Source organism: Carassius auratus, unplaced genomic scaffold (assembly GCF_003368295.1).
Source record: "Carassius auratus strain Wakin unplaced genomic scaffold, ASM336829v1 scaf_tig00001591, whole genome shotgun sequence".
NCBI lineage: Eukaryota > Metazoa > Chordata > Actinopteri > Cypriniformes > Cyprinidae > Carassius > Carassius auratus.
Genome location: NW_020523372.1, coordinates 551,614 through 570,695, shown reverse-complemented (window position 1 = coordinate 570,695; position 19,082 = coordinate 551,614). Strand labels below are relative to the sequence as shown.

General features: G+C 36.5%; 1 protein-coding gene across 3 annotated transcripts in view; it reads right to left on the bottom strand.

The window, feature by feature from the left end:
- Positions 1–14,789: 14,789 nt before the first annotated feature.
- ttll7 (tubulin tyrosine ligase-like family, member 7) overlaps positions 14,790–19,082 on the bottom strand; it is a 118,546-nt gene continuing 114,253 nt past the window's right edge. For all 3 annotated transcript variants that reach the window (XM_026242391.1, XM_026242392.1, XM_026242393.1), the window contains one exon: positions 14,790–16,860. In XM_026242391.1, the coding sequence (XP_026098176.1) occupies positions 16,743–16,860 (118 nt within the window). In that variant the 3' untranslated portion in view covers positions 14,790–16,742. The remainder of the gene's footprint in view (positions 16,861–19,082) is intronic.

Below are 19,082 nucleotides of genomic sequence, written 5' to 3'. Positions count from 1 at the left end.
CTAACATGGCAGACAAATGAAATAAACTAGTGAGAGTGTGAAAAGTGTTTTTGAGGAAAGTTTATTTTCTAAACGTCCACTGGGCCAAAAGTGTCCATGGTTGAAGAAACAGCCCTTTAACTCGTTTGAATAAAGATAAAATTAAGCCAGGAAAAAATATTAAGAGGTGAGGATCAAGGAATTTGAGATATGAAGTTCATGTTCTGTCAGCTCGTCTAAATTCTTGTTACATGAATCCTGATTCCAGTTGTTTTTCATCCCTTTGATTTTTTTGTTGTTATAGATCCTGCCAACTGCTCTCTGGATGTCTGGTGGGCCGCTGTGTCTGATTGCTGGATGACAGCTTAACTATTTCTTCAGTCGGGCCGGTCCGTTGGGAATGTTAAGGACCATGAGCACTCCATGGTTTGGATGTGAACAAAACTTTCCTTGTAAGCCTGGAAAATGTTTATCATCACACTGGAAGGCTCTGGCTCCCAGTCATGGCTTTCTGCCGCTGATGGAGAAGGTAGTTTGGAATGAATGAGACAGCTGTAAAGTCTCTTTTAAGAGGAAGCTGTTGTGGGCTGCCTCACACCTGTAACATGTCACTCAAGGACTGTCAACACAAATAACGCTCATTAATCATGTTTATAAACCCATTAATCTCACGGCTGGGTGGAGAAAATGTGTTTTTCCTCTGGTAAGCGGAGTAGCTTGATCTGTGTTAATGTATCTCTTAATGATTTTTTAAATTCATCTTGGAGGCCCGGGATAATGGGATATTTCATTAACGTCAAATATAGTCGTGACATTTCATTTATGCTTTATTTAGACTGAAATCTAAAACTTCAAGCATCACAGTTGACATTCTGACATAACGTTTTATCTTCATATGTCATCAGCCAACAGACGCCCAGTGCCAAGTTTCACAGCTGATAAGATTTATTCACCAAAAGATTATTATTCAACAGATAAGAGCTGAAGTTATGCATATCATGATGCAGAAGTGAATAAGCCATGACAGTGGGGTGATAATAAAATGCAATCAAATGGCATGATTTAAAACTGAATAACTTGAGAAATCTTAGAAACTGCTTAAGAGCATGTTGCAATGGTCTTGCAAAAGACTATATACATTATACACATTATAGGGAAGGTGGGGGCTAGTTGTCAATCTTTTTACTTGAATACAATTTGTCAGGGTGAGTTTAGTCATTGATTGAACAATTATACACTAATTGCATATTAAATGGAATATTTTATGCTAAAACAATTATAAAAACATCAACATAATGAACAAAAAATATGATTAGAAGTTGTTTTGGATGATCACTAATAAAGCACATAGGTTTAAAACATAAATTAAAAAATATGGCATGTGCTCTACCCTTGTCCTAACAACAAAGCTATCACAAAAAATATCATAGTGGAATTGGAGAATTCACAAACATTATACTGATTTAAGATGGTTTTGAACAAGATTTCTGAAACCAACATCAGCTCCTCAATTTGTTAAAGGTATTTTTTTTTTTTTTTACTGAGATTCATACATCATCTGAAAACTGGATAAATAAGCTTTCCATCGGTGTATGGGTTGTTAGGACAGGGCAATATTTTAAAATCAGGAATCTGAGGGTGCAAAAAAATCTAAATATTGAGAAAATTGCCATTAAGGTTGTTCTTAGCAATGCAAATTACTAATCAAAAATTTAGTTTTGATGTATTTACAGTAGGGAATGTACAAAAGATGTTGATGATCTTTACTTAATATCCAAATGATTTTTGGCATAAAGGAAAAATGTATAATATTGACCCATATATGTATTGTTGGTTATTGCTACAAATATACCCATGCGACTTATATCTGTTTTTATGCTCCAGGGTCACATTTGTGTAATTAGTTACTGAGACTAATTCTCCTGGACTCCTCCAAATAAACATTATTATATTCATTATTATATTGGTTATAATCAAAATTCGGCTTTGCATCACAAGAATAAATTACATGGCAAAATATATTAAAATAAAAATATTTACATTGACAATGTTTCATAATATTACAGACTTACTGTATTTTTGATCAAATAAATGCAACCTTAGTAAGCAGAAATGTCTGTAAATAATGTTAAATCGTAATTATTCAGTAGTACCATATATAAGCAGTCAGAGACACATATTTGTCATTGTATATCTGACTTGCTGATCTTGGGTTAGTTTTATCACCCCTGGCAACAAATGAGGTTACCTCCTCCACTTCCCCTGGATATTGTGTCTTGCCTGTGCAAATGTGTGGCCGAGTGACGAGGAAGAGTAATATTCCTCTGCCTGGATAAATATTTCCCTTCATAATTCAAACCTTATCTCCCGGAGACTCCTGTAAAACAGGAACATCTGCTCTGAAAACTGCCTTGTTTCTCGACGAATGAAGGCTCTTGTCTTTTTTCCAACACTGTTGTTTATCCTTCAGGATCAAATGAACAGCGCCATGCTTTAAACATCAACCAGAATGCTTCATTCCCTAATCGCTCATAAATGTCTTTGTTGTTGCATTTGGTTGCTAGGAATCCGTAGCTAAATATTTGCAGGCTTTGGTGGCCGTTTCAAGGCAGTGAAGGACTACGTAACTCTAACGCTACGCTGAGATCTGATTAGACCTTGTACACCGACGTTCCTCATTCACAAAAAGATGTTGGTGGCCTGTTCTCGAGCAGAAGACTTTGCTGGAATAATAAATATGGCAGTATGGCTCCTTTCACATGCTGGCTCACGCTGACCCTTCCCAGGACCCATGGAGGCAGGCAGGAAGCCAAGCTCAAAGTGAGCCGCTCCTCGCTGCTCAGGTGACCAGGAAATAGCTGGTCAGTGTTTGTGACCATCTGTCCACTATAGTGCTGGTGAAAAACAGCAGGGCAGCAGGGCTACATAATGAGCGCAGTGTTCACATCATTTGGGTTGATGTTACTTGGCAGCCCAAGACCTTGATACTTCGGGAAAAGCTGCGAACTGGAACATTTCAATCAAAGGAGAGTAACATGGTAGAAATTGTAAACGGTGTGGAATGTTTTACCGAAAAGCACTTTCTTTTTACAGTGACACTGCAGAACTGTTCTGAAGTATACAAACACTGCCAGTCAAAAGTAATTATGATTTTTTTTTTTATTGTTTTGGAAAGAAATCACTTATGCTCACCAAGGCTGCATTCATTTTAACTCTGAAATACAACAATAATGTGAAAAGTTATTTTCTGCTTAACTGTAATACTCCATTTACTTTCAGGATTCTTTCATGAATAGAAAATGTAAAAACAGGAATATTTTGTGACATTATAAATGCCTTTATTGTCAGTTCTGGTGAATTTAATTACTGAATTCTTTTTTCTATTTATTTATTTTTATATTTATTACTTTATATAAACTTTATCATGGTTTTTACAAAAATATTAAGCAGAAAACCTATTTTCAACAAAGATACCAATTATTTTTTTGTTTTTCTTGAGCAGCAAATTAGAATAATTTCTGAAGGATCATGTGACACTGAAGACTGCAGTAATGCCAAAAAAAGCAGAATGCTAACCCTAACCCTAACCCTAACAGTTATTAGATGATTTTAGACCTGTGACGCTTCCATCCTTAGTGATGAAATGTATAGAAAAATTAGTTAAGAGAGAAATTATGCATAAGACTGAGAATTCTCTAGACCCTCTTCAATTTGCGTACAGAAATAAGCGAGTCATAGAGGAGAAGCCGAAAACTTCTGTTAAATTACTTTTTATTGATTTTTCACCTGCCTTCAATACCATTCAGCCACATATTTTAATTGACAAACTTATTGAAGAATGTGGATTGGATTTTTATTTGGTAGGCTGGATTTTAGATTTCCTTGTGCAGAGAACACAGGGAGTCAAAGTAAATGACTGTTATTCTGAATGGTTGGTGTCATCAACTGGGTCACCTCAAGGGTGCGTCCTCTCTCCCTTATTATTTATTTTGTACACTAATGCGTGTAAGAGTAGTTTTGAAAATAGGCACAATTTGCTGACGACTCTGTAATCGTTAGCTTATTGAGTGAGGAGGATTCTATGCATGGTCCTGTGGTTGAGGATTTTACTGTTATAAAACATTTTTATAAATACACTAAAATAGAAAAACATCTCGGTTACATATGGTATCCCTGAAGGAGGGAACGGAGTCGTCACGCAGAACCTGATTTTTCCAAGTGAGACATGTTCCTGGGACAACACCTTTGTTGTCCCTGGAACAACATTGTGATTAACCAATCAGATTTGAAGAACCAGTTTATAGATTTTGTGAAGTTTATGCTTAAAATCACTGTTTGGAGCTTGTACATCAGTGTCATTCATTTATCATTTCCCCTGTTTGGTGTAGGCCAGGGCTCAGAACAAGCAGTTCCACTCTCTATTGTCAAAGCACTACCTCACTGAGTGAGACTGGACACACTGGGAAAACATACCCATTCCACTTGGAACAGGGACACTGTGGAAGCTCCGAAAGAGTTTTCGAAAGCAAATACACATATAGCATCAGTTTAGGTGTATATGAATACATTTCATTCTATTTCATATATATAGGGAGATTGTAACCCTCTTGGAAGGCAGAAGTCTGCCAGGAAAACACAGCCGCTAAGGCTATACTGTGGATCCGTTCCCTCCTTCTGGGAACAAGGGTTACCATATGTAACTGAGACGTTACTTTTCAGTCGGTCGCTCTCTACATTATGTCGGTGACCGACGAATTGGGATCCCTACCACAACGCCATGGGTGCTGCCCCTTCCATTTCTGTGTTATATATGTTATATATATATATATATATATATATATATATATATATATATATATATATATATATATATATATATATATATATATATATATGTTATTACTTAAAAGTATATTAGTAACTTTTAAAAACCTGTGACAGTTTTATAGGGTTTTTATTTATTTATTATTATTATTTTTTTTTTAGTTTTTGTACATTTCTGAATGTATGTTCCCAGTGTTTTTGTAAATCTGTGCATGTTATTCCAAAGCAAAAATTGTCAACTTGTAATCTTTAATAAAAATAGCAAAAACAATTGATTTTCTTCTGACATCATATGCAGCCACATTTATCGCTATATAGACCATATTATGGATCTGAAATGATTAATATTGACAGAATTTTCCTTTTTGGCTAAACTACTCCAATCCTGTAAGAAATATTTCATTTCATTGTCATGTTCCCAGATTAGCAGCATACTAGTACAAACATGTCAGCAGCTTTTGGACCCAGAATTCACAAAGTGAGTATTATGGTGATTTATTACACTTGCCATCAGTTATGTAAGGTCAGTTGTTCCACGCTGATAGATTCTTACTCTACAATTTTCCCAACCATTCAATGAGGCCTGAAAAAAAAACAATCCAGTGTCCATGGAGGTCAGAGGGTGGATGTGAGGATGGAGGAGGGAAATGTTTTTCATTTCACTTTAACAGAGCTTAAACTGCACTCTGTCTTCTGTTGAAAACTCTCTCTCTCTCATGACCTATCAACATCCCTGGCTCCCTGACACCCCCAGGACATCTTGTGTTCGGGCTTAGCTGACCGTAGCTACAAACAGCCTGTTTACAGGAGGGCCATTTGTTTTCAGAGCTTGTAGGAGGCATGAGTCAGCAATGGTCAAAGGAGCATGAATCAGTTCATCGATGAATGTCTGTACAAAGTTTTTTTTACTTTTATTTTTTTTACACATATAAGCTTTCTCTGTGGTGTACAGTTTTCCAATTCTCTCACCCTTTGACTCTTCCATGAAGATGTTTGAAGCTTCTTTTTTTCTCTCTAGAAAGTACTCCATACAGTTATTTATCAGCAATGGAAGCAGAATTCTATGATATTGTAAAATTAATTAATCATGAAATAATCTCAATTTCAGCTGTTCAGCAAATTCACAGAAGACAATAGTCATTATTTAGCTCAATTTAGTTCAGTGCTGATTCACTTTAGTTCAATAACTGTCGATATTGCAAAGGCAATCAGTACTGAAACAAATTCAATTTAACAAGTGTCTAAAGTCAGTTAAGTGTTGATTCAGTTCAGTTCAATAACATTGTCAATGTTGCATCAACTATAAAACATTTAATTCAGCTACTGTATACAGCAGCTCTACAGAAGACAAGAGTCAATCATAAACTCAGTTCAGTTTAATACCTGTTGAAGTTTATGAATTTACAAATTCAGTTCAGCAATGAAGCATACAATCTCATTTCAGTTCAAGTTTTGCTCTCATCTGACACTGCCACTGCAGTCAAATTGATAAAATTACTGATTATTAACTGACTTTGAAACCCCAAGTTTTTCAAACCCTCAAGCAGAATTACTTAAAACATAAACTTTTGTCAAATTATCAGCCCTGGAGTTTTCAAGGCAAATATTATACACAGCGTTTTTATATTGTGGGAACTTAAAAGTTAGGAGATGTAACATAAAAGTTCCCTTTAATACTATGTGAAAGTCAAAAACAAGGATGAAGAAGTTTCTGGAGCTGAACAGGCAGGAACCCTTCATGTGGAGAGACACAGCTCGATAAAGGCATGAAGGTAATGGGGGCAGGGGGAGCATTGGCAGCAGTGTGAGCCAGAAACGGTGTTTCCAATTGAATTCTTGTAGATATTGGCAGCCGTTGAAGAGACCTGAGAAGAGTAATGTGAGAGAATTTCTGGAGGCTGAAAACAAACAGTATTCTGAAAGCCCTCAAGGGGTTGGGTGGCAGATGCTGGTTGTCCGGCAATAAAAAAAGTTTCCAAAAAAATCTGGAGCCTGGAGCTTTGTAGAGTAGGTGTTGAGGATGGGCCTTATAGTCCTTGTGCTGTGGAGAATGTGGCAGGACCTGGCAGTTGTCATAATGTGGTCCAGAAAACAGAGTTGGCCACAACAGACTAAGCTTGAGGTAATGAAAAAAATAGTTATCTGATATATGTGGGAACACATACCTATAGTTTGTATACCGTACACACAGATGGGTGACAAATTAAAAGAAAACCCAACATAAAGTGACAGAAAGTAAGGTGTCGAGCCACCACGAGCTGCCAGAACCGCTTCAGTTTCTCTTGGCATTGATTCTACAGTCTCTGGAACACCTCAGCCAAAAGATATTCCCCCATTTGCTGTTTTGATGATGTGGAGAGCACTGTCCAACACTGGTCCAGAATCTCCCATGGGTGTACAAATGGGCTGAGATGGTGACTGTGAAGGCCATATGATTCACATAAATGTCATACTCATCCAACTATTCAATGACCACTTGTGTCCTATGCATGGAGCCATATTCATCCTGGAAGAAATCACTCTAAACAAAATAGAAATGTGGCATCATATGAAAAAGGTGTCACCATTAACTGATATCAGAAAACTAAGAACATGCAGATGTGTTGGTAAAATATTCAAATATTAACTTAAAATCTTAGGTGGTACATAAAGTAAGGTAAAGCAAAAAAGGGGGGGGGGTTGTATACATGTGTGTGTATACAGGAAGTGAAATGTGCTCTTTGGTTGCATGTTAAAACTTAGAATGCCTAAAGATTTGTAGCTTAATTTAGTTTCAAGAGATTGAAGTCTTGACATCATTCGGTTCAGTGCCACAGGATATTCTCTGAATACATTTTCTACTTCATATCCAACAATGTGGAATTTATGGTATTTTTTTTAAATCACTGTGTGCCACAATATTTTTTTTATAAAAATAATAATAAAATACATAATATATATATATTATAACAAGTAATGGGTGAACAGGTCCCACTTTATTTTAAGGTCCAGGTACATAAATTATTTACATTTTAGAAACTGTTAATATGTCAATATTGCACGTTTTATTGTATATACAGACTTGAGTAAATGCATGTGTGGTAGAATTGCACCTTACGTTAAATACATACGAATACTCATGAGATCATGTTGGGTCTTCACAGCCTTTTAAATTCTATTTCCATAGAAACAGTACAGAGAACAATTATTTGTGACAAGAAGTGACATACAACAAATATGCAATGTCACTATGTCAACTATGTTGAAAACTGTTTCAACAATGTAATGCAAACTAAATCAGTTATCTCTGCAGTCGTTCAGTGAGGAATTAAAAGTGGGCTGAGAAAGCCAGGAGAGAAAGTAAGCAGTTGTCTGACGTTTTTTTGACAGAAAGACGTTTGCATTCTCCTGCGGGCATCAACTCCCTCTTGAGTAAGTCCTATTAAATCCTTTGGCTTCTGCCTCATCACATGGTAGAGAGATAACAGACAGCTTTATTTACCCTACTGATTTCATGCTACATTACTAACACATCTCACCCTTGTCATCCAAAAATTCTGGACGGTTTGGCTTCTCTCAAACATTTTCACCAACACTAAAAACCCATTTTTAGAAAGAAAAAAAAAAGTGTAAGAAAGTCTCTATGCAAATATTCAGGGTTTGACAGACAGATGAGAGAAATGTCCTAAACACATTTGTCAGGTGATATTTAAGCAAAATCCCAAAAAGCAAGTGTGCTGTTGTACTGAATATTGGCACAATCATGAACTTGCAATTCTGAGAGAAAATTTAACTATGAGATATAAACTCTCAGAATGGAAATTCTTACTTTATAACACACAATTGCGAGTCAGAATTGTGAGATAAAAACTAGCAATTGTAAGAAAATATAAAGTATTTTTTTTTACTCGGAATTGGACTTTATACAGGCAACTCGCAATTGTGAGTTTATGTCAGAATTGCAAGATTTTAACAAGATTTGCAAGATTTTAACTTTTTTAGCACAACTGCAAGTGATAAATACGTAGCCCCGCACATGACATACAAGAAAAATTAAATAAATTGTGCGCACGATTTACTATTGCGTTCCCTCGATTTACTATTGCGTTCACTCGAGCGAATGAATTAGGAAATCGTGCTCACAATTTATAAACTGAGTGAATGAAATAGTAAATTGAGGGAGCACAATAGTAATCGTGTGCACAAGGAGGGAACGAATAAGTAAATCTTGCACACGATTTAGCCTAATATTTTTTCCTGCATGTCATGTGCGGGGCTACGTAGATAAAAGATAAAACATCTTGCAATTCTCTTGATTTTTTTCCCACAACTAAGAGATTATATTTTGCAATTCTGACTTCTTTTCGCAGAATCGTGAGATAAAATGTCACAATTACAAGCAACAATCAGTACTTTTGGATCACCTGTTGGCAAATCAAAATAGAGGACATTTAAGTGAGTGATTTAGATGTAAAACAAGTAAAGGTAAATGTGAAACAGGTATTATACATGATCATATACAAGACATCACGACTTATGACGCATACATATAACCATTCACACCTGTTAAAATAATTCACAGTTGTTCACTGGCCCAGTCAGAGCCTCAAATCTGGTGTCTTCAGCAGCTGGTGAGCTCAGATTAACCTGTATTTCTGCCATTCTTTGTAGGAGAAAGAGATTAAATGTTTGGCATGAACTCTAAAGGAGCCACAGCTCGGATCAATGCAAAAGGGTTACACCGAGTTAATAGAGGACACATTGAAGAACCCATTTTTTATGTCTTCTTACAGATCAACATTAATATTACTCTTGATATAGCCTATATTTCAAGCACGCATTGCGGCTGAAGGCCAAGAACCAGAAAATAATTTGTCAGTTGAAATGTTGGGCTCCTCATGTATCATTTTCAGGATCCATCCATGCCTTGTTAATGGTTTATATACAATTTATTATTTTAAATATTTTTTTTATAAATATTGCATTAAAAATAACAATAGTATATACATGTATTTGCCCTCATCAGATTGCATTATACTACAGTAAACTGGCACTTGCATACAAATCACAAATTTGCCTTTTGGAATCATATTAGATCACCCTTGTGCAAGAAAATTAGGACTGAACCGTTCTGAAATGCAGAACCTTTTTTTATATTATAATTTACTCAATCTGAGTGGTCAATCTGAGCACCAGTGTCATACATTTAAGGTGATATATCATGAAAATTAAAATTGTCCAGGTTTTAAGTGCTATAATCAGGTGCCCAGTGCATCTACCAACCAAGGAAACGTAAAAAATATTAACCCAGTAACTTTTTTTTTTTTTTTTTTTGGTAGGCCTTTTTCTGCAAGCATCTGATTTCACTCCCCTAGTTACGTTGCAAACGGATCTCATTATAATATTACCGTGTGTGGGCTATTTTGAGCTGAATACAGACACATTTCGGGGAAATCTGAGACTTTTATTACATATTGTAAAACGGGGCATAAAATGTCATCTATTAAATATTCTGCAGGACAAAGTTTGGAGAGACGTATGGATATCCACAAGAACTCGCATTGCATGCATCTCCCCTCACTGTGTGAAACTGATAAGACTAGAGCCGCATTAGACGCTAAACAGCAGGATAAGAGACAGATAACAGCATTATTGTCCAGGCAATCGGTCTTTTCAGTCTTTGTAGTCAATATCACTCATGGGTGAAGCATTTGATAAGAATGGTAAGTGGATTATTAATATATATATATAAAAAAAAAAAAAAAAAAAAAAAACCCCAGTCATTTTGAAAAGAAAAAGACACGTTTCAGAAAAGCCACATTTTTTAATCGCTTTCCCTCATAGTAAAAAACTGCTCTTGTTCCACTCACCTCTCTTCTAAGAAGTATAATCATTATAGTAATTATAATTATTATAATTATAACCATTACTGTCAATCCACACTTAATTATGTTCAGAAGTGAAGAGTAAATCATGAAACATTAAAAAGTCGATTGTTCAAAGCCTGTTTTGTCTCATTTGGGACCATGGGGGTTCATAAATATTCCGAGGATTGCTTAGGTCTTGGCATTTCAGTTCCTGGAAACCTCAAAAGAACAGGCAAGCATAATGAGTCCAAGTCACAGGAGGAATGTATTCGGTTACAAATAAAAAACATTTGCTGTGTTGACAATAAGACCCCAAAAACATCGGACAGGCTGACAAGACCATTCATTCTCCTCATTAATTGACCACTACAACTCACACTAGCTGCTCCGGCTTTCTAGAAGTTAGTTGCTCTGTGAGAATTGAGCCATCACTGTGGCTGTTCATAATCTAAAATCAATACCTGCAACTGGGTTGAGAGAAGATGGACAGGAGGCAAGCTGGACTTTTCTCGCATTCCCACAGAAAACTGAAGTAGAAAAATAGCGGAATAAAGTCATTGATGTTAATGAATCCATTTTCATTAGTGAGCTGTCCTTCACAATGACTGAGGGGGGCAAAGGTAACAGTATGAATCACCACACTTGAAAAACACAAGAGTTCTAATTAACCGAGTGCTTTGAATGAGACTGTTGAATACATCAGCACTCGACATGAAAGAGGGAGTTGCGACCGCCAGACAGCTGTTGACTCCCTGAGCTCAGAACATCAGTGCATAGGGGTCTGTCTGCAAAACTGGCTAGAAGTGAGGCAACGATAATCTCCAGAAGGATCCCGGACAAGCCCCCAGTTGGCAGATGGGCTTTTCTTCTGACGCTTACTTAGCTGAGCAGTGGAAATGCCCACACTGTGGTTGGAGTCGGTTTTGTGGCAGCGAGACAGGAAAAAAGCAAACTTCCCCATAAGTACTTTCAAATCCCAGAGTGGCAGCATTCAGAATCATACTATTCTTGTTGGCTGTTCACAGGTAATCTGAGGCTTTAAACTCGCACTTTACAGCGCATGAAGGCGTCTATGGCTGTGATCCGTTAAATAGGCACCCAGAGACCTTTATATGTGGGCAACAGAAAGGCTGCAGAGTAGAGGGCTCAAGAGACAGTAATTCCAGCATGCCTTTCTACGCTTGTGACTTCTATGGTGCAATGGAGTACTTTTATTACACAAACCTACTATTTTTACAAAAAAACAGACTTTAATGAAGAGTATCTACAGAAATAAAGATATTTTCTCTTTTTGGCCTAAATTAAGATAAAGATCAGTAAATGAAATATACTGATGGAGTATTTTTTTGTTTTGTGTTAATATATAATATATTCTATCTCTTTGAGAAGACCTTTACTGTATATCAATAGAATATCAAAATATGTTGTGACTTAATATCTATCCTGTAAAGAGCTAATCTGTGGTTCCTTCTACTGGAGCGACATGACAAAACTATCGTTCAAAGTATAATCAATGGAGCTGTCTAAATTGTAAATGTGATGTGCTCTTTTATGTTGAAAATGCCTTCAGATGACAGACACATTTTGACAACCACAACTGTGTTCTGTTCATTTTTAGACAACTGTGCTGCAGTCATGACACATTTATTTGTAGGCCAATTTATAGAATTTAACATCATCCTCATTCCTATGACATTTTTTTTCCATTGGCTTTTGGATCATTGCACAAAATAGACCAACAAGAGTTTACAATAGAGCATGATTATAAACGATAGAGTGTGCAATAGAGCATGACGAACAACAGAGCACGATTATAAACACAAAAAATCTGTGAACATGACTAGTAAGTAGTTGAGTTTACTTTTTTTGGTGTGATGATGTACCTCTGTTTGGTGCCTAAACTCTGGAATAACCTACCTAACATTGTTCTGGAGGCAGACACACTCTTGCAGTTTAAATCTAGATTAAAGATCATCTTTTTAACCTGGCTTACACATAGCATACTAATATGCTTTTAATATCCAAATCCGTTAAAATATTTTTAGGCTGCATTAATTAGGTAAACCGGAACTGGGAACACTTCACATAACACTGTACTTTCTACATCATTAGAAGAATGGCATCTACGGTAATATTTGTCTGTTTCTCTCTTGTTCCGAGGTCACCGTGGCCACCAGATCCAGTCTGTATCCAGATCACTGCAGTCACCCGGATCCAGTACGTATCCAGACCAGATGGTGGATCAGCACCTAGAAAGGACCTCTACATCCCTGAAAGACAGCAGAGACCAGGACAACTAGAGCCCCAGATACAGATCCCCTGTAAAGACCTTGTCTAAGATGACCACCAGGACAAGACCACAGAAAACATGATGAATCTTCTGCACAATCTGACTTTGCTGCAGCCTGGAATTGAACTGCTGGTTTCGTCTGGTCAGAGGAGAACTGACCCCCCAACTGAGCCTGGTTTCTCCCAAGGTTTTTTTCTCCATTCTGTCACCGATGGAGTTTCGGTTCCTTGCCGCTGTCGCCTCTGGCTTGCTTAGTTGGGGTCACTTCATCTATAGCGATATCATTGACTTGATTGCAAATAAATGCACAGACACTATTTAAACTGAACAGAGATGACATCACTGAATTCAATGATGAACTGCCTTTAACTATCATTTTGCATTATTGACACACTGTTTTCCTAATGCATGTTTGTTCAGTTGCTTTGACGCAATGCATTTTGTTTAAAGCGCTTTATAAATAAAGGTGACTTGACTTGACTCTGTAGTCCCAGCTAGCCAATTGTTCACAAATGCCTATTTCAAAACAAGTAAAGGTTAATTTCAAGTGATATTACTGATGCATTTTATGTTGTAGAATAAACTGTGAAAATATGTTGAGCTTTTCACCACAGGCCAAGAAAAAAAAAAAAAAAAATTACTTTAGAAGTGCTAAGATATTAACTTGCTTCCAAATTTTGCTATGTAAACATGTGCGTGAACTTAGATGCTTCTGACACTAAAGCAGATTATTACTAAGTTAAGTAGCAGGTAGTTTGCCTGAAAGAGTAAAAATACCATAAAATAAGACATTGAGGCTAATGTCTCCTATAGCTCCTATTGTAGTAATCTAGAAAATGCATATGTTCAGTGCTGAAATGCAGTCAGAGAATTACCAGGAATTATTTTAATTCTTTGTAGGTTGACCTAAAGAGAAGACATTGTTGCTCTGGTGCTTTCAGAAAAGTTGCTTGCATGGTTCAGCATGATAAAATCTTATTAAATCGATAGCACGAGTTGGAGATGGAACTACTAGTTGGAACAATTAAAACAGCCAGGTCATGGTCAAATGATCAGTATAAATGTTTGGGAAGTGTAATAGAAAACGTTTTCGCAATTTCATTAGGTGCTACTAGCAGTGCATTACACAAAGTTCACAGAAACAAGAATCTGCAACTCTTATTTTCAAATCAGTTAGACTTATGCAACTCAACAGCAATGCAGTGTTGTAACCTCCAATGGAAATGCAGACGTGATCTATCCCCTGATACGGTTTAATACTGCAGTAAAGCAGTAATAACTACAAGCAAACAACAGTGCAGCAATTTCACAACCTCCACCAATTAAATCAGTATGTCAGTGTGAAAGCACCTTAACTGAGGACAGCAAAACTATTGACGCTAGCAAAACAGTTATAGGACAAAGGCAAGAAACTCTGAAAGCAAAATGTACTGATTTTAATCAAAACTCACATCAAGTGTCAGCTGTTGACACTTTCATTTCTTCGATTCAAGAATCACACGGACGTGTCAACACATGTTTCTATCTCAATGCTTCTCTCTGCTGTTGCTAAGTAACACCATCACGGTCTTTCTTTTGTTGTATGAGACAAGGGAAGAAACAAGAAGTTTTAAAGTGTAGTTTTTAGTTCTCAAGAATGACCTTAGGTTAGATCAAAACATGACAAGGTTATGCTCTGGAATCTCACGCGAGACTGTGTGGAATGACATGAAGTGTCATGCCGTGGAAGTGTATGTGTGGTGTGTGTGAGGTACCTTGTGTTAAGAAACCCTCAGGAGATGGAAGCTGAAGTCAGAAAGGTCAGACGCCTCTCAAAGAGATGCTCAAATAGAATTCTAGAGGCGGTTTAGATGTTTTAAGCCTTTTATTGCTGTTAAAAACCATTCTCCTGAATGAAAATCCAGGCAAAAAATAATATTTGGCATTGTGTCGTGATGGTACATTGGGCAAAATGACCTGAAATGGATTGATAAATAAATGTTGGGTTAAGTAAGTTGAGTAACATAGCTGGCTGTCAGAACACTGTCAGTACAGTTTCTCTCACTTAGCAAAACAAGAAAAACCCAACAGCTGAGGATTTTAAACAGCACATCCCATTTAAACAGAAAATCCCATGAATGATATCAAGTCACATAGAGCTCCTCAATAACACACCGCTGGTTGTGAGTAGTGTTGGCACAGCGTGGTTTGAGCTTGCACATCCAGGTCACTTTTACTAAAACACTACATGAAAGTTTGTATTCTAATTAGATCCAAAGCAAAGCTCTGCAATTAGCACTTATTACAGTACTTTAAAAGGTTATTCCGTTCATAAACTTCACTGCATACATTGGTAATGCCATGAATAAAATGAGCAAGCATGTTTAAAACAAACGTCAAATTAGATGTAAACACAGACATTTTAATCAAATAAATAACATAAATTAATTCAAGTATTTTCAAGATGCAGCCATCCAAGTTTTAGCACATTGAACTCGTTGACAATTTACCAAACATACTCAACCAGCAGCAATACTAAAAATCCCTTTCATCAGCACTGCACATCACACAGCTCAGACGCTGAGGTTCATATTTCCATTCTACACAATATGGCTCATAAAAGTTATGCAAAAGAGACTTGCGTCCCTTAAAAGTTGATAGGTGATCTCAGATTTTAGTTCAGAACAGGCAATTATAGTCTAGTATAATGTAAAGCATTTACTCCAAACAGTAAGCAGTTTTAATTTCTAACACTATAATACTCATATAACCCTAGACCTAATCTCTAACCCTAACCCTGACTCCAATTCAAATACTAAGCTCTTAAGCACTTACTCTTTCCCTTTCTAAATCATTCTAGAGGGGCATTCACAAAGGACACATTCTAGTTGAAAGTTTTATCTACATTTTGTTTTTCTATCTGTGGAATACCACATAAATAAAAATTCTTAGGATGTGAGCTTGTCAATTGCATGTAACTCAACTTTACATCCTTCCAGACTGCATGCAGCAACACTTTCATTTTGTTTTGTTTTTTAAGATTACTTTTAATGAATAGACCAAACTCATTGATCAATGGAATGAAACGTTCACAAGGAATGCAAATTCCTGATCTTATACTCAAATCTTCGACCGTTGCTACACTTTTTTTTTTCTCTCACCATGAAAATTTTTCAAGCACCTTGAAAACTTAAAAGCTCATTGAGATCCTGTGTGAACAGCCCCATATAATTCAAATTTTATCTCTGAGAAGAATTTAAAATAGACTAAATTAGTTAAAATATGAAGTGAATGTTAAAAAATGACATTATCCCAGACAGCAACCAGTATCGACCCAGGTCCCGCCCACATTTGGCCGCATGGATTTCACGTGGGCCAAATCTGGGCCAACACAATGTTGCTGTCTGGGATGTTATATATTAATCAATACAATTATTTAGGTCATAGGAAAAACTGTGTGAAAGAAATCACACCATGATCAAAGCAAAAAAAAAAAAATTTGAACATGACAGTTTCTGATTCCATGACACGGAAATATTCACTGGAAACTATTGAATAAATTATAGGGTCTTGAAAATAACTTCATTATGTTCTTCATCTTTACAAGCATCCTAAAGGAGATAGCAATGTAGCTGATATTTTACAGCGGACAGGAGGCAGGGACTGCTCGATCATATGCATCTGATGCATTAACAATTCAGTTGGGCAAATCCCCTTAAATATGCTGCTGGAGTTTGCGGAGGTCCCAGACGTCATGCCCTTAGATCCGGATATCTTAAGTCTAGGTATGGTTTCCCCCAGCAGGTGTCTGAGTCCAGTGGCCATCAGAAGTGACCCATCCGTGCAGTAAAGACACTGCGGGGGCGAGTGGAGGACGCCGAGCGGCCGAAGCTAGAAGACGGCCACTTGATGATGAACTGGGAGGTGACTGGCAGCAGATACCTACACAGATGGAGAGAGGAATCAGAAATGGGGGTTGGATGCCAGACTCAAAGGCAGGGTTAGGTGCACAAAGGTCACCTAAAGAGATCAGGCAATTTTTCTCTCTCTGCTTCAAATCCTTCTCCAGCTGATGCTTTAGATTCCCGTCTCCTCGGCTGACCCTCACGTTTACACTGAGCCATTTTTAACAATGAGTGACACGAGTGGCTGGACGTGACTTGTTTTAACAGATAAGAACTTGTTTAATGCGCAGGATGTTCTGAGACAGGATAACAGGTTAGATAATTAGGGCCTACACACAGACAAGGAGAGTAACCAGCCTGGACAGCTGACGACCCACACTAATTGCAGCACAGCTTAATTATAATTCCACTCGAACAAGGCAATTTAAACTTTTAATTAATTAAATAACACAGTGACAATAATAATAATAACAAAAGTTGTGCTAAATAAGCTGAATACACCAAATCGTTTAAACAAACAGCTGCTGAAGTCTTTTTTATTTTAGTAGTGGTAAAAATGTTTTTGGGGCAATGACAAAAAAGGATTTCTGTAAAAAAAAAAAACAGAAATGTATTTTAGAGATATAGTTGATATGTTTTTTGTATTTAAATATGAACTTGAGTTATTTATATGTTTCCTATGCTTTTGTAAACCTTTAGATATATGTCTGTAAAAATTGTTGTAACCGATCTTAAATAATAAAATAAAAACATCTTAATCAGTTATAAGGCCCACAGTGACTTTGATTTTGCAAACAAATATTTTTTTTTCAATCATTCATATGTATCATACATTTATGCATACATAAAAATATATGTTTTCATAATTCATATATAATTCCATATGATTTTTTTTTTCTTCCCCATCCATGTTCAACAGAAGAAAGGATTCATACAGGTTTAAAACAACTTGAAGGTGAGTACATGACAGAATTGTCATTTTGGGTGAACTATAACGCCATAGTAAATTCGCTATTTATTTGTTTGTTTGTTTATTTATTTATTAAATTCTGTTTATATATATATATATATATATATATATATATATATATATATGTATATATATATATATATATATATATATATATATATATATATATATATATATATATATATATATATATAAAACAAAAAATATGCATAGTTATGTATTCAAATCATTGATATAAACAGATATTAATTTTAAATAAAATACATAAGAGTTGGAGTGTCACATCCCTTTTTAATTACATTACATAAATTGGCTTTGTATGAATGCAACACTTATGACAGCAATACATAATGCCAGTAAAAATTAGGACCAATTCTTATCTAACGAAAGAAGATTTGTTCTAAAGCCCCTGCTGCAGAAAGTCAGGGCAAAGAGACTTAGAAAGAATCAAATTAACTTTTATAAAAGAGCGTCCTTGAAACTACTCATTATACAGCACTAGGCATGTGTTTGTGATGCATTTACTCTACTCAGTGATGAATAATAAGAAATGCGGATGTCCTTCGTTGTGTGTTATGGATCATAAAACTCTGGACAATAATGAATATCGATAAAAATGTCCAATGCACATTTTGGGCCACCTTTCACCTCATGCACACGTGATCTTTTCCCTACATTCCTTTCATTAAAGCTTTAAAAATCAGACCGACTCTTTGGTTCTTCCCTCGGGGAACTCCAGACAGGTGAGTTCTCAGGAAATGGTTTTGGGTTAGGGTTGAGCCTCATTACCATATTTTTCACTACAGACTGCTGAGTTTGGTCAACAAAAGGAAATGTCAAAGGAATATGAAATTCAAATATGAACATATATGGAGGTGGGCCTTTCTGGCTCTGAAGAATTCCCTGTAAGGAAGTCTCATCCATGAGAGAGCTCCATCACTCAGGGTCCAATCAGGCTGCAGGCAGTGTTTAATTGGACCTCTGTGAGGATTCCTCCAGGTCTTTGGCTTTTGATCATTGAGCAGTTCTTGGAAAAACCTGCCAGTGCAAAGCCCTAGAGAACCGCCAGCTGTCTAACCTTCGAACGTGTGTGTGCTTTACTAATTACACACAATCGCTCGGAGATCTGCACATATCTCACGTCTGTTTGCTTGTTTAAAGCCTACACTCTATCACCCAACTGCCACACACCACATAAAACTTTGAGAGAGAACTTTCAGACACTTTGAGAGAAAATGGAGACTTCCTTATTCACCTTATTCACCAAATACCAATATTACAGTTCTCAA